Raw genomic sequence first — 17405 nt, 5'->3', positions numbered from 1 at the left:
ACACAGCATATTAATTTAAGACATTCCAAAGTTTACTCCAGTAATGTTTGTTCATATATTGCCAAAATAATGCTGACATACTTGTCTCCTAACAGGTGAATACGTAATAATGACAGTTTATTTCCACTTGCAAAGGAAGATGGGCTACTTCATGATACAGATTTATACTCCCTGCATTATGACAGTCATTCTTTCTCAGGTGTCTTTCTGGATTAATAAGGAATCTGTTCCAGCTAGAACAGTTTTTGGTATGCTGTGTTAAAGTCTCTGCAACAGCTCATGTCATCATTCCATTTATTCATCGCCTTTCATTGCTTGTTTGTTGCAGGTGAATATTCACTTCAGCTGCTCTATTTTCATCTGCAAAGGAAAATAGGCTACTATCTCATTCAGACATATATTCCATGCACCATGACTGTAGTCCTGTCTCAGGTTGTGTTTTGGATCAACAAAGAATCTGTTCCAGCAAGAACTGTGGCTGGTATTAATGTTTTTACCATGAAATTCATTTGTTGTATTGAATCCACTGTATTGAACAGCTACTGTAGTGTGATGGGAATTTGTTTTTAAGTAGAGAAAGAAAAAGCTAATGGATCCCAGGGAACAAAAATAAATAATTGTATTGAAACCAAATAAATAACGTTAAAAAAATCCTACTAGGAACAGAATTCTGTTCTTGGAAAAGTTACATGGTCAGTTTTGACTGTTTCTGCTGTGTGGTATCCATAGACATTCCAGGCATACGTGTACGGAGAATTTCAGAGTTAAGATCCACCATTCAGATTTGAGAACAGAGGTTTTCTCTTGATTTGTATTCTGTTAAAACCAATACTTAAATTCAAAGAAAGGTTTACCAATAAAACTAATGAAAATTAAATGTATAGTGTTAAATTGGAGAAGTCTATGAAAAGTTATGTTAAAAGAGTGATAAAACGCAAACAAAACCCCCATCACAAGCTCTTTTCTCTGCCTGTCTCTCATGACATTGGGCTGCCTTCTCTCCAATGGCTTGGGTTAAAGGGTGGACTATCAATTGTATATTTTGGATCCTCATCTCTGATTTTTTTTTTTTTTTGGCTTTTGTAAGTTAGACTCTTCTTCTGTTTATTTCATTCTTAATTTTGGACCTGTACTGTGCCTATCAACATCAATGACAAAACTTCCACCAACCAAATGGTTGAGAAGGACTGGAGTATAATTAGAGCTGGACAAAAAATTCTCATCAGAAATATTTACAGAAAAATGGAGAAAAATTGTAAATTTTAATGCGTTTTTCCCTAATATCATTTTTCAACCAGCTCCAGGTATATTATTGTAAATTCCTTAGAGCTCAGTCCTGTAGTCTTTGTACAGACCAAACTCCTGTATTTGCCTTTTATACTAAGACTGCAGGATCTAGGGTCTTATTTAAAAAAATTTTGGTTGCCCAACTTCAGGGGAGAGGAGGACTGGCTTTTATGGGTCTCACTTAACTGCAATGGAACTATTAATATATGTACAGCTACTCATGTGCATGTTAGAGCCACTGGACACCTTGGGCCCAATTTTTAGAAATGCCAACTGCACACAACTTTCATTGACTTGAAATAGAGTTGTGTGTGCTTGTTCATTCTTACAATCCCAACTGCAGTTGGGCACCCTAAAAAACAAAAATGTGGAACCCAAAATTAGAGGCCACTTTTGAAAATTTGGAAATTAATGTTTATTGTCTTAAGTATTCAGACAGAACTGTAAAGAATAATCAGGTAGTGGGATGAGTTGATATAATAGATTTTAAAGGGTGCTTTATTGCTATTGAAGTGCAGTGTGTATAGAACAAATGTGGGTTGACAATCTGACATCATAATATAACACTCCCAGTACTGTGTAGTTCATGGAACAGTTACAGATGATCGGAAACATATCATGGCATATTTGGAGAAATGTATACTATTCACCTGACAGGCTGAATGGGTGATTTGGAACTGCTCAGTCTATTGGGTAAATAGGTCTTCAGACTAATGTTTTTAAAAATATTTACAAACATCTGAAATGACAGCTCTTATGAGCCATTTCAGACTGAAGGGTAAATACAGAATTAGGAACAGAGGAATATTCTTAGAAAACACAGTAAATGCAAGTGCCATTGCCAGTTCTACTGAAAATTAGTAATAGCAAGCCTGACACCTTGTACAAAAAATATACCAACTTCATCAGTCCTTACTCAGGGCATTCAGTCCAATGATTATACTGAAAGTTTCAGCAGAGTAAGGACTGAAGGATTTATCCCCATTACAGCCTGAACTTGCAGTCTTTATTCAGAGAAAACTCCCTTGACTCCAGAGAGTTTCACCTGCAAAATGATTGCAGGCTCAGTTCCTCACTACCTAGAGCAAATTATCGGGCCCAGTGACAAATCAGAGGTTTAAAATGGAAGACCTGACATCCCATTATGTATAACATTGGAAAACACTGATGTTATAATTTTTATCTAAGTGAATTTGGCTAGAAAAGTCATCTGAATTTCCCCAAATTCCCCAAAGGTTTAAAGAGGGGGAAAGGAGAAATTAATGATGGGAGATTAAAGCTAGTTTGCGAAAACCAATTCCAATATTCTATAAATGGGGCAACATTGTAAGCAGATTGAATCCCCCAAAAAGGGTGCAAGACTACAGTCTACAAATATAAGGAATGCTATGATCCCAAGATGAAGGAGAAGCAGGGGCCATAAAGATCTGCTTGCTAGAAACTCCTGAAAGAAACAGTGTGGTAGGCAGAACCATCTCAGGTACAGTAATATTCCTTTGTACTGCTATGTACTCAAAAAGGGCAGTGGATTCCCAATATGCATTTCCCTATATATGTATTACTCCCGGCCTGGAGTGGAATAAAGAACATGGGTATTTCTAAGTATGCCTCATTAAGAGGCATATGTAAGTTATCCTTTAGCTCACACCCACTGTGTTCATGGTTTCACCACTTCATCCAGATGCCATGTCTGTCTCAGAGTCCTCACAAAGAGTCCCCTCTATATGAATATTTAGCTAATAGATTCAGGATGGAAAATCTTATGCACAGATAGATATGATCAGCTTTCTCTTGTTTTCGAATCACACTGGGAGCCAGAATTTGACCTTTGATCTATCATATTCATTAAAATCTCAGATGTGGACAGATTCTTAAAGCAAAATTTTATAATGCAAGTAGTGAAATAAAATGAGTTTTACATAGTTATGTTAACTGACCTCTCTTAAATCTTACTGAGAAATATTCAAAATCTACAGCCAAAGATAAACAAATATCAATTGTACAATTTTTTCAACTGTATGTTAGCATTCTGCTAGATAAGGCAGATTTTGTCAGTCCAGAGCATTTCAAGAAAATCACCTTCTAAAATTATTCAGCCCTTACCGATAGGAATCTTCCAGATTCCTAATATCTAAATTCCAGTAGTGATAAGTATTTATACAGACACTGAATCCATCATTACATTACTAAATATTGCTAAATAGCACATGACCATGTCCTAATCTCAGCACATATAATCTTGAAAAGTTCACCCGTGTGCATATGTGAGACATGGACTTTTGACATTGAATTATACCTCAGGCTTATTTATATTTCTGTTATAAAAATATCTGCCAGATTTTGGGGACGGGAGATATTGGGGTTTTTTTTAATCTTCTATTTGCATTTTATTAAAAACATGTTAGTTTATGACATTGGAACTGTGGTACTCAACTGCAGTTAGTTGACAAGCTGCATCTTGAGAGAGAGTTGCAGAGAGAACCCTAAAATAATCAACTCACATAGTCCAGAAGCTGCAGTGAGGTGTTACATCAGTATGTGATGACACTGCATTCTCATTGCTAAGCATCATTCATAGCATATTGATGATCAATACAACATAACATAACATTTTCTACCTTCCCACCCACTCTTTCCTGATCATTGGGAGGAGAGAAACAGTGTTCTGCAATCTATTTACTTCAATATATGCTATCCTCAGACCCACCTGCCACAGTAGAGAGTGAACATTGATCTTGGAAGCTATCCTGCCACTGGTCTTCATGCTGAACTCCCATGAGTTCTGTATGACATCTTATGTCCCTTCAATGTAACCCCAAAGTGGGGTGGGTGGAGAAGGATGCTGAAATTACATGTTACTAAACTATAGTATTTTAACCTGGATTATTGCAATAGATAGTGCTCACTAACCCATAGGTAAAATAGGTTTTTGAAATCTGAGCTCTTCCCTTCTTATATGGGAATTGCCTTGTGTGGTCCTCATGTCATTCCTACAACTACCTTGTCTAGAAAGTGGTGTTTCCAGGCATGCTGTTATGTCCATGTTTTAGCATCATTCTAGAAAGAATCCTTACTCACTGGCTGGGTATCTTAACTTTACATTTGTGTACCATTTTAAAATATGGCATACAGTCTAGTGTGGCTTATTCACTATGGTTAGATATACAAATATGAACTATTTGAAGCACAAGGAGTACTTTGCAATCTGTTAATCAGCTGATAGGGAGCATAGTAATGAAACAATAGGAAGTATAATCTATATATTTATAACAATTTATAAGCAATATGGATGTAAGCAAAATCCTAATACCTTAATTTTCATTCTGTTATTTTAAAGGGATTACTACAGTTCTAACAATGACCACTTTAAGCATCAGTGCACGCCACTCTTTGCCCAAGGTGTCTTATGCTACTGCCATGGATTGGTTCATAGCTGTGTGCTTTGCCTTTGTCTTCTCTGCACTTATCGAGTTTGCAGCTGTCAACTACTTTACCAATCTTCAGACTCAGAGAGCAATGAGGAAGGCAGCCCGGGCAGCAGCACTAGCAGCAGCACTATCAGCAGCAACTGTACCGGCAGAGGACGAGATTGTCTCGGTAATTGCTCATTTTTCTAATAATAAGCGTCATATAGGAAGAGACAGCCAAAGTAGTGAATGCAAAACAATTGAACAATGTTAAAGTGATCTTAGTCTGGAACAGATTACATAACTGAGTCACATCAATTCAAACGTCAAGGAAGTTATTGCTCTAACGTCAGAAGGTGAAAGCAGTTCATTTTTAGTTGTTTGTATTAAGTGGAGATATTCTTCTTCAGTCATTCTGATTTATATAAAGCAAAATAATTAAAGAAAAACAACATTAGAGTGTTACACACAAATACTTTCTTCAAGCAATGCTGTAAGTTCTATGATTCAGGGAAATAATCACCAGTATGCGGACTATATCATAGTAAGATTGCAGAATTTGCAGGACACTGTTCAAAAAAGAGTGAGAGCGTGCATTGGCTAGATGGTTACAGGATCACTGTAATATACATACCATAAGTGGGTCAACTGAGGGAAGGGGAATTAGCTTTTACATAAACTTGGCATCTGTTACTTGCATAAAGAACTGTGTTGGTGGAAGCTTTGAGAAAGACACAGAGATACAGTTTTAAAGGAAGAGTGGTAAATATTCAGCACATGCGATAGACAGAAATGCTTTCTCTTATCAAAAGCAAGATATGTTAAATGGTTGAAAATTGGTTTTAAATATTTTCACTACCAAGTCTCCCTAAGTAATGATACAGGCCCCATTATCACCAACTTCAGTTTATTTATATGCACAACACTAATCCAAGCTAAGTTAATATTATTATCATCTCCGGTTACAGATAGGGAACTGAGGCACATAAAGATTAAGGGACTTGCCCAGGGTGACCCAGAAAGAGGGTAGCACAACTGAACCCAGTTCTCTTGAATACCATTCCACTGCCTTAACCACAAAGCCATCCTTCTTCTCCATGTCAAATCTCAAAGTCCCTCGCTAAAACATTTCTATTTAAATATGTTTTAGTGCAGCTAAAACTGTAATAGGTTAGGTGTACCCCAAACCATTTTGAGTAGTAGGGTACATTTACTAACAAAGGTGTAGTTGTACAGCCTGTTGCCGTCGCTGCTCCCTACTGAAATAAAAAACAACATTTTCCTTGACATCAGGGCAGAAGAATTGGGCTCATAAATCTCAGGGCTTGTCTAGAAAAACAGCTAGTGTGTGGCAAGCTGGGGTGCAAGTCTACAGTGCACCAGTATGCCGTTCCCTAGTGTGCTTTAATATACTCCTGTAAAGCAGAGTAGATTAAAGTGTTCTAGGGAAGTTTTAGTGCATGGTAGCAGGGTGTACACGGACAACTAGCATACTGTAGCTTGCCGCACGCTAACTGCATGTCTAGAAAAGCCCTCAGTGCATTTTAGTAAAGATTTGTTTTAGCACTGGGAAAAAAAATATGAGACTCCAGAAAAGGCGGACAAAAATAAAGAAAAGCAGATTATTCTCATAACACCTTTTGTCTTTCATAAAAGTTTAAAGAAACTGTATCACACATTACAACTCAGAAAACGACTGCTTTTTTCCTGCCCAGATTGTGTAAAATGAGGTTAAAGAAATCCCCCCAAAAACTCAAGCAAGACTGACTTGAGCAAAGCTAGTAATGTGTGATAGAGTTTGCAGAAGTTTGCAATAATGGAAAATGAAAAAGTAGATTTTCAATTTTGATGAAACTTGTAAATAAATAAGCGTAAAGTAAATATAGATGTGCACGTCCAATATTTACATTTTTATTATTCTAAGGAAACCTTAATAATAAGTTGCCTCATCAAAACTTACAACAAAAACAGATAATATATTTGTTAATGTTCAGATAAAGTAATTTTTTTCAAATGTCATGACATTTGAGAAAGGCTCAGTTGTTATGACTGAATTATTATTATTTGACTGAGGACATTACATACCCTATGGGCTGTATATTGTAACAGCACATTAATGCTACAAAGGTAAAATGCTACAGATCTAAAGACTAGAAGCACTTTAAAAGATTTTAAGTCCTTTTTTTTTTTTTTTTAAATATAGCTTTTTCACAGGAAATCACTCCAGCAAATATCAAAATACTAAGTTAAATAGATCACTTGGCATGACATAGCAAAAGCAAATATTAACAAAAAGCACATCCCTATCTTAGAATAAGAACCCTAAACTGGAAAGATATTTCGGGTCTGAATCCCTGAATAATGCTCTTCATCATTTGTTTCATTTAAAGACCCAAATATGTAGAATACTAAAGAAAATATAATATGATCTATAGAGTGTCCATTATATATAAACAATGAAATTAATTCATAGAGGACAGAAGGAGGAGAAAAGAACAATGTGATAATGGTCCATAAAGTCCTGCGTTCTTGGAGAAGGACAAAAATATAATTTTACACAATTTAGAGTCCAAATGTAGTAGGCAGAGACATCAAATTATATCCAGTAAAACACTTACTTAAGTATTGCAGTCATTAAAATTCTGAGATCCCAGAAGAAAAAAATTATATTAGAAGATCCAACTCCTCTTCATAGGTAGACAAACTTTTGCCTCATTTTTTTTTTGAAGACACCAATACATACAGTGGAACCTGAATAAGACAAGGTGGCTCAAGGAGGCCTGGCAGGAAAACTTGCCGGATGTAGTTCCTATTTGCTGTTCCCAGAAGTAGCAGTGAGGAGGCCCACCCACAGCACTGGTTGCCAAAGGCATCATGAGCCTGATCCTGCAAGGTGCTGAGTGCCCTCAGCTCCCACAAAACAGAGAGTTTAGCAGAACTCTTCCATTTTTAACTCAAGAGTCTCTAGTGAAAAGAACATTACATTCATGTTGCAATTGTTCAATCAAATACCAAAATCCAATCAGCACTTTCATTATTCTCAGCCTCTTCATCAGTTCTCAAAGTCCTCATATTGGGTTTCAGAAATTTACAATCCAGGATTTTGGGTAGGATTCTGCTCTCTCTTACAGTGAAGTTCGGATTTTGCACCATTCTTATAAGGTGCAAAATTCGAACCATATAAGGCAGAACCATTGCCTTTCACAGAGGGGCTCCCTTATTTTCTAGCGCAAGTGCAGATCACAGAGGGGTTTCAGCTTCCCCAAAACTGGGCCCATATTCAGACAGTTTAACTTCACACTGAGCAATTACAGAAAGTGACTTTTTGCAGTTTGCCCTCCTCTGCATAGTCTGCTGTGGGATGTCTCTGCAACAGATGCTACAAAGCAAAGGAAGTGAGCGCCTGGCTGCTGAGGACATTGCTCCCCATAGCTGCTTTCCCAGTCATGCCAGGGCTTGATTCTAAAAAGCCTGGCAGCTCCCACAGCTACTGAAGGGATTTACATATTCTCCATACCACTGCAGCCCAATCTGAACACAGGCTAAAAGTCTGACCTTGAAGAAATCAATAAAGCAAACAAAGAAGTTTGAAATTCGCACTCTTTAAAGTTTCCCTCTCAAGTGTAGAAGGAAGTACAATCAATACTTCCCTCTTTTTTCACCGTTTTAGCAATAAAAGCCAGCAAGTGAGTAGTAAAATATCTAAGAAACACAGTCTACAAATATTTTCCTTAACAGAGCTATTTACAGATAATACATGGCATCTAAAACTAGGAAAGAAGCAAAAACCAACCAAGCAAACAATATAAGCCCTATACAAAAGTCTCCAAATTTAAAAAGGTTGCAGACAGCAGTGCATAGAACTTCTCCCCAAGCAGAACTTCAGAGTTGGTATCTTCAGAGAGTCAGCGGTCACTGTTTATACCTGTGGAATATTGTTCCACTTCCACCCTGCTGGTTTGGCATAAGGATGTACCCATCTCCTCAGGAATAGGAAAGGGAAAACCAAGGGAAACCACAAGAATCAAGAGTTCTTACAAACTAGAAGAAGGAGATGTAGCAAGCAGTTGCAAAAGTGGCTTCTTTAGGACTGCAGCTACTTGACTCTGTTAGATTTAAAGGGCTGACCCCCATAAAGGCATGCTGGGAAAAATTCTTGTAAGAAGGCAGTCCTGCTTCAAGCGGAGTTAATAGGAACTAGAATGTCATTAAGGAAGGTGTTTTGAGGAAAGGAGGTGTGTGTGTGTTTTGTATACTGCCTCTATATCACTCTCCTATTTGTATAGTCTCTTTTTCCTTTTCTTTCTAGAACCCTGCCCCTTCTGTTTTTTATTCAGTTCCTATGCTTTGGTTCCTTACTCCTTATCTGATTCTAAGTCATATCATTGCTTTCTTTTACAGTTCCTTTTCTCTCTGATTTCTGCAAGGTCTATTTCTTCTTGTTCTAGATCCTTGTATAATATTGTTGCAGGACTTTCTGTCTTTTCTAAGATGTCTTCTGTGTGTCTCAGAATTTTTTTTTAAACCAGGCCCCGTGCTATTCTCCCTCAACAATGTTTTAAAGAGGAATTTTTTTCTCTAACCCCCCGCCTTCCTAAGTAGCCACCAAGTTCTCTGCTTCACGTGATTAAAAGAAATCCCTTAATGAAAAATCTTCACGTTCTCCTATGCCCTCAGATCTTCTTGTCTCCTTTTCTGTTCAGTTCTATCATTTCTCCAGCAGAGTGAAAAAAAACCTTGCTTCCACTATAATGGTGGGTTTTGTTTTGTTTTTTGGTGATTGCCAAGGGTTTAGGTTTATCAGTTGGGAGTTTTAGGAGAAATGTAGTGAGCAGTGTTTGTGTCAGAAGGAAGAGTGCTATCTGCCTTCTGTCTTTATAGAACTTACTCCTTAGATAGTGAAAGCTGATGGAGAATGTTAAGGTTGGGCTAGTTACTGAAGAGTCCAGGAGCAGAAAATATAAATGGGTTGTGTCTGTGTTAGACTGGGAATCTTTCAGTGCTCCCAATACAATTTCATTAGTGGTATTAATGGGGTGAGTTACGGTGTAAATAAGACACCAGCATTTTTGCCATCATGTCCTCTAAGCCTGCCCCAACCAGTCTAAGTGATATGGTAGTGTGTATGCCCCTGTCTACACAAACACTTCCATTGGTGATATAATAACAATGAGATAGTTGCACCCAAACATTTCATTGTAGCAGACAAGAGCAGAGAGAAGATCTAGTATTGATGAAAATTCAAAGAGTCATTTAAAAGCTTTAGTTGCTTGAATAGTTTTAAACCTGTCAAGTTAAAGTGGATTCAGAATATGTTCAATTTTTTACAATTCCAAATCTAATTTTGTCTACTACAAAAATCATTCAAAATACAGTAGAAGTGTCCCTCTCACCCTTCGGGATAGTTAATTTTGTTCAAATGCCTCTTTTATTCAAAATCTCTTGCTAATATATTATTACATAATCCTCCAGCAAACCTCTGTAATCTAAAAATAGAGAAGGCACAAGGCCAAATTCTATTTTGTCATACTCAGTGGAGTTGCTACAAACTTCCATTAAGTCCTTGGACTCCATTGTTTTCAGTCAGATACAGTGGGCTGAATTCTGCTCTCAGTGAAGTGATACAAACCCAGAGTGACTTCACTGGTTGCCAAGGAGTCACTATGAATTTACCTCAGGTAGCTCAGAGCAGAATTTGGCTCATTGTATTTTGTCAGCTGCAGGTGATCTCTGTGTGAAATACAAAACTATGGGCATTCCACTCCAAAATATGACAGCAACAAGCTGAGAATGCATCTGGACCCTGATGGAAGCCCATTTTTATTCTTACAGTAATTACATTTGTTCCAGCATATCAAAAACAAACTCAGAATCTATAGCATAGGAAAGCAGTGCAGCTTTTAGATTTTATTCCATTTAAAATATGTTTGTGTTTTAAATATGAATCATATTGTTTCTTCCTCACAGCTGTCTTTATTCAGTAGGCCCAGATCCTGAAAGTGTTGCACGGGTCCCTAGGTGCCTAGAACCCTCTGGATTCTCACTGACTTCAAGAGGGAGCCAGGGTCCCCCAGTACACTAGAGGACAGGGACCTAAGTCACTTAGTAAGGGTGCCTGTTGTACAGTATCCAAGAGCTTTTGCAGCATGACAGTCAAAGAGCTTAACAGGGATTATTTCCTATACAGCTGGTCAGAATTTTTGATGACATTTTGATAAACAAATGAAATGTGAAAAAACCAACAAATAAAAACCCCTTCCAATTAAATGTTTTTGTGAAAGCATTTTGCTGTTTGTTTTTTCAAACAGCTCTTTTTCCTAAGCCACAAAGTGATATGGCTCCGACAGCAGAGGATTCTTATTCTGTCTTTAAGCAACATTCCTCAAGTGTAGAGGAGCCTGATGGTTTTCCAGTATAAAGGATTTAGTTCCCTGAGATTACATCAATCAGAATATGTTGGACATGTTTAATGAGTACCCTGATGTGGCTGAAAGGAGAGGGCAAGTAACTGATGATCATTTGGATCCACATGAGTTAAATGTTTCCTAGAGCTACAGAGCTGGGCGATAGGGATGGGAGAGAGAAGAGAGAGTTGAAATCATACACAAATATATGTTAAATGTCTTGTATGATATGAGGGTTTTTCCCCACTAGCATTTACACATTTTTGCACAGTATTGCAGTCTGATCTCAGTAGTCACAGCAGCACATATTAAAATAGGACAAAACAAATGTGATTGCACAGTAAAATGAAGGAATATCACTTCTTTTTGTATAAAAGCTGCAAAGATTGCACAAAGTAAGTGGAGAGACTGGCTTCTGCTCACAGTTCTACATGGGCCACTCCAGAATAATTCCATTTAAATTGCTGGGTTGGCACCAGTGTATCTAAGAGCAAAAGTTGGCTTTAAACATTTAACATAAATAACATAAAATAAATATTTTTTTTCAAAGGTCCTGCAGTGTCAGTCTGCATTTTGATGTGTCATATCATGGAACTGCATTGAGATAGCAAGATCATAAATCTTTAAAAGAGCTTTTTTTTTACCTGCTGAGATGTGATGTTGGAGTTCTGTGTTTCTTCTGCAGATGTTAATAGCATTAGTAATAGCTGTGGGCCCAGTTGTGCCAATTCCTTACCTGTTTTAGATGTTGGTGATGGAATCAACAGATGTTGGGAGCAATGCAGAACTTTGTAGAGAAGGTACTAATCGAGGGCCAGACAGTGAACCTTTTATACTGACTGGTAAGCAGTTACTCATAAAATTGGTCTCGTTGACTTCATTGGGATTACTCTTATGAGTAAGTACTCACCAGTGTGAGTAAAGGCTCAGTAATCTGGCCCAAATTGGAAGTAGATTTAATATTTTCAATGGTGTTTTGGTTTTAAATCTATATCTATGTCACTGGGATCTAAAAGAGTGTCCTTAGAGTCCTTTTGCCATTAGGTCAACAAACAAAAATAAGAACAAAAGCTCTTAATAATTGATAATAATCAATTATTAATTATTGTTATTATCTAAGTTTTGTAGTGTCTAGGGTCCAGATCCTCAAAAGTAGTCAGGCACCTAACACCCATAATGGAAGTTAGGCCCTTGAATAATCTTTGAGGATTTAAGGCCACTAGTTAGTGATTTAATTTATATTGTGTAGCACTGGTAGGAATGTCACATATTCATAGGTATATTAATAAGAGGAAAGTGGGAAAAGAGTAGGAGATATGCTTTTTTCTTGTTTAATGCTTGTCCAGGCATATTTGAGCTTTGGCACTAATTTCATTTTCATTCCAGTGTGATGACAGCAAAATTCTATATCCTTAGCCTAGTAAATTACAAAGGAAATAAGAAATATCACATTTTTCTATATTTCTGAAAGTTTAGAGTTTATTGCCATTATTTTCTTTTGCCTTCACTGTACCGACAGAAAAAGTACATAATCTTAAATGAGCAAAGGAGACAGCAATAAGAACAAGTACAAATTGTTTTAAAGTTTGTTGGTATCTAGGCACATACATAAGATGCTCATTTTAGTGCCATGCTACACGCTGCACTGACTGCAAAAACACATATCCACAGTACAAAGGAAGGCAGATTTATAGATAATTTCAAAGTGAATTTTAATTAGAAATATGAAGAGAAAAATATACACACAAAATTAATAATACACACACAGCATCCCTATAAAAACAGAGAAGGCTAGAATACAGAATTACATACACTCCAAAGTGATAGTTGCTCTATCTTTTCTAACTGGAGGTAAGGGCCTGATGCTGCAATTTGCTGAGAGCCTCCTGAGTTGTGCCAAGAAAACCCTAGCAAAGTCAATGAGAATGGAGGAAGATAAGTATCTGGATGGAATAGACTCCCAGCTGCTTTGTGGGCATCCAAAGGGTATAAATTAGTTTAGTTGTATGACCTTAGGCCTGGTCTACACTAGGCTTTTATGTCGACTTTAGCGCCGTTATATCGAATTAACCCTGCACCCGTCCACACCAGGAAGCCATTTAGTTCGACATAAAGCTCTCTTTAAATCGATTTCTGTAATCCTCCCCAACGAGAGGATTAGCGCTAAATTCGACATGGCCATATCGAATTAGGCTAGGTGTGGATGGAAATCGACGGTAATAGCTCCGGGAGCTATCCCACAGTGCACCACTCTGTTGACGCTCTGGACAGCAGTCCGAGCTCGGATGCTCTGACCAGCCACACCCCCGGGAAAATTTGAATTCATTTTCATTTTCCTGTCTGGGCAGTTTGAATCTCAGTTCCTCTTTGGACATCGAGGGGAGCTCAGCAGCAGTGGCAACTATGCAGAGCTCTCCAGCAGAGATGGCCGTGCAATCTAATAGAAAGAGGGCCCCAGCATGGACTGATCGGGAAGTCTTGGATCTCATCGCAGTGTGGGGCGATGAGTCCGTGCTTTCAGAGCTGCGCTCCAAAAGAAGGAATGCTAAGATCTACGAGAAGATCTCCAAAGCCATGGCAGAGAGAGGCTACAGCCGGGATGCAACGCAGTGCCGCGTGAAAATCAAGGAGCTGAGACAAGGCTACCAAAAAACCAAAGAGGCTAACGGACGCTCCGGATCCCAGCCCCACACATCCCGTTTCTACGAGGCACTGCATTCCATCCTAGGTGCGGCCGCCACCACTACCCCACCCCTGACCGTGGACTCTGAGGATGGGATATTGTCCGCGGCCGGTTCCTCAGCGGACGGGGAAGAGGAGGAAGGAGATGAGGAGGACGAGGCAGTCGACAGCGCTGGCACCGCTGATTTCCCCGACAGCCAGGAGCTCTTCATCACCCTTACCGAGATCCCGTACCAACCGTCCCCATCCCTTACCCCGGACACAGAATCAGGGGAAGGATCAAGCAGTAAGTGCTGTAAACATGTAAACATTTATTTAAAACAGAACGGTAATATTTATACTATTAACAATGTATATTTATAAAAGTGCTGTAAACTAGTAAAAAAATAATCAGGTACAAAACAGGAATATTTACAAAGGTAACAAATGGGTTTTCATGATTTCTCTGTCTTAGGCTCTTCTCAATTTAGTCCCAAGTATTTTAAAAAAATTTCACAATGTCCGTTACTACATGATTCCCAGGCCCAAGACGCTCCACTCCAAAGTCCCAGTGCACCTACGCGAAAATCCGGTCAATGTGGCCGGGGATCGACGAGAAATCCTCGTAGGAGAACTCCTCGTAGGTCTCGTGGAGGTAGAGCTCAAGCCTGTTGATCAGGTTCCGGGGTAGGGCGATCTTGGTGGGCCCTCCGTGGTAGCAGACATGTCCCCTCCACGCCACAATCAAGTACTCCGGGATCATCGCACGACATAGCATGGCGGCATACGGCCCCGGTTTCTGCATGCTTTCCCGCAGCATGCGTTCTCTCTGGGTGTCCGGGATCCTCAGGAGGGTGATGTCGCTCATGACGCCCTGCTTTGAATTAGGGAGGGGAATGTTAGTATTGGGACTGCTTTACAGCCACGCGGTGGAGGGAGAGGGGCAGCATACAGGGATCTTTCCCTGGGACAGCCGCGAGGGGGTGGGACAGGGGCAGAGTTGATGCTGTCCTGATTGCTGGCAGCAGAGACTGGCATTGCTTTCAATGTGAAAGGAGGCCAGTGCTACTGCTGGAGTTTTAAGCAGCCACAAGTCTGCGGCTTACCATTATTGCCCGCTCCAGAAGTTCAGGTCTCCAGCCACAGTTCTCTGAACACTCCAAGACCTCCGCAAGTCCACAGGCACTGAAGGCGACGGCCGAAAATTCGACCTTGTCCTGAGTGCGCATGTGAGAGGTTCAGTGCATGGTCTTGTTCACAGAGAAAGACTAGGTTCTTTGTATACAATTTCATTTATCTGTCTCAGGAATTCACTCCCTTTTTAAAATTCACACAGACACATCTGCGACTGTCTCCCAACCCAGCCTGTCAGCACACTCCCAGAGGCTAGCGCAGATTAGGCGGAGGAAGAAGAAGACGCGTGAAGACATGTTCTCAGAACTAATGGGCTGCTCCCGAGCCCAGGCAGCCCAGCAGACACAGTGGAGGGAGAACTTGTCACAAATGCACCGAGCAGTCATGGAACGGGAGGAGAGGTGGCGTCAGGAGGACCAACAGGCTACTGAAAAGCTGCTTGGACTAATGAGGGAGCAAACGGACACGCTCCGGCGCCTTGTGGATGTTCTGCAAGACCGGAGGCAGGAGGACAGAGCCCCGCTGCAGTCTATCTGTAACCGCCCTCACCCGCCACCAAGTCCCACACCACCCTCACCCAAAGTCCAAAGAAGGAGGGGCGGCAAGGGCCGTTAAAACTTTCAATCAACCCCTGCAGACTGCTCTAGCAGTAGAAGGCTGACATTCCCCAAAATTTCATAAGTCCTTTCCTACCCACCTCACACAAGCTCCCGTCCAAGTTTCACCCCCCACGTTTCATGTCTGGTTCGCAATAAAATGTTTGTTTCTGTTCATTACTGTTTCAGTCAGGTTCTTTTGAGGGAGAGTCTGTCTGGAGGGGGGGAAGGGGCTTGGTAATTGGACAGGACAGTGACCTTTAGCAGGGTACAGAGGCGGTGTCAGGTCCAGCATCAGGACACATACACAGTGCAGTCACTGGTTACCCTGGTCAGTCTGGGAGGTGTTTTTCATGTTCTGGGGGGGGGGGGGGGTTGCTCTGTGACTTTGTGGCGGGGGGGGGCAGTTACAGATCTTATGCAGCGGTCCTTATCCTGGCTCACAGATCCACGCAGCAGGGGATCTGTAACCCTACCCCCCCTGCCAGAAAGTCACATAGCCGACACATACACACAGTCCCCCCCAGGAGTGCTGGCAGGCTCCATTGAAATAACCAGTCCACCAGTGCGGAGCCTGTCATTCCGGGAGTTTAGAAGCATCATTTGCATCAGAACACTAAACCCGCCCCCCGCCACAGTCTGCGTCCCCGGTTTAAAATATTCCCGCGAAAACAGCAATACAGACAACGGTGTTCATTAACAAAATAGAAATGATTTTATTTTTTGGGAAGGGGAAGGGGGTGAAGGGGGTATGTAACTGGAGAGGATAGTCAAAATGAACTGGGTAAAGAAACGGGGGCAGGTTCAGCTTTTCTGTCCACAAACTGAAAAGTCACTGGTTGCCCTGCTCACTCAGGAACCTAGCTTTCAAAGCCTCCCGGATGCACAGGGCGTCCCGCTGGGATCTTCTAATGGCCCGGCTGTCTGGCTGGACGTAATCAGCAGCCAGGCTATTTGCCTCTAGCTCCCACCCCGCCATAAAGGTCTCCCCCTTGCTCTCACACAGATTGTGGAGCACACAGCAAGCTGCAATAACGATGGGGATATTGGTTTCACTGAGATCACAGCGAGTGAGTAAGCTTCTCCATCTCCCTTTGAGACGGCCAAAAGCACACTCCACCACCATTCTGCACTTGCTCAGCCGGTAGTTGAAGAGTTCTTTTTCTGTGTCCAGGGCGCCAGTATAGGGCTTCATGAGCCAGGGCATTAGCGGGTAGGCTGGGTCCCCGAGGATGACTGTAGGCATCTCCACATCCCCAAGAGTTATTTTGTGGTCTGGGAAGTAAATACCTTCCTGCAGCCGTCTAAACAGACCAGAGTTCCTGAACACGCGAGCGTCATGAACCTTGCCCGGCCATCCGACGTAGATGTTTGTAAACCGTCCCCGATGGTCCACCAGTGCTTGCAGCACCATTGAAAAGTAGCCCTTTCTATTGATGTACTGGCTGGCCTGGTGGTCCGGTCCCAGGATAGGGATGTGAGTCCCATCGATAGCCCCACCGCAGTTTGGGAATCCCATCGCGGCAAAGCCATCTATGATGACCTGCGCGTTTCCCAGGGTCACTACCTTTGGGAGCAGTACCTTCACGATTGCCTTGGCTACTTGCATGACAACAACCCCCACGGTAGATTTGCCCACACCAAAGTGGTTCGCGACTGACCGGTAGCTGTCCGGCGTTGCAAGCTTCCAGAGGGCTATGGCCACTCGCTTCTGGACAGTGAGGGCTGCTCGCATGCGGGTGTCCTTGCGCTTCAGGGCAGGGGACAGCAACTCACAAAGTTCGAGGAAAGTTCCCTTCCGCATGCGAAAGTTTCGCAGCCACTGGGATTCATCCCAGACCTGAAGCACTATACGGTCCCACCATTCCGTGCTTGTTTCCCGGGCCCAGAATCGCCGTTCAACAAAATCCACATGC

General features: G+C 41.1%; 1 protein-coding gene across 1 annotated transcript in view; it reads left to right on the top strand.

Annotated features, from left to right (window-relative positions):
- Window positions 1–17405, top strand: part of GABRA6 (gamma-aminobutyric acid type A receptor alpha6 subunit) — a 34893-nt gene that overhangs the window by 4443 nt on the left and 13045 nt on the right. The window contains exons 7-8 of the mRNA XM_024211915.2: window positions 96–248; window positions 4625–4884. Coding sequence (XP_024067683.2) covers window positions 96–248; window positions 4625–4884 — 413 coding nt within the window. The remainder of the gene's footprint in view (window positions 1–95; window positions 249–4624; window positions 4885–17405) is intronic.

The sequence above is a fragment of the Terrapene carolina genome, unplaced genomic scaffold, assembly GCF_002925995.2.
Source record: "Terrapene carolina triunguis isolate 2854851 unplaced genomic scaffold, T_m_triunguis-2.0 Scaffold838, whole genome shotgun sequence".
NCBI lineage: Eukaryota > Metazoa > Chordata > Testudines > Emydidae > Terrapene > Terrapene triunguis.
This window is presented reverse-complemented; position numbering and strand designations above follow the sequence as displayed.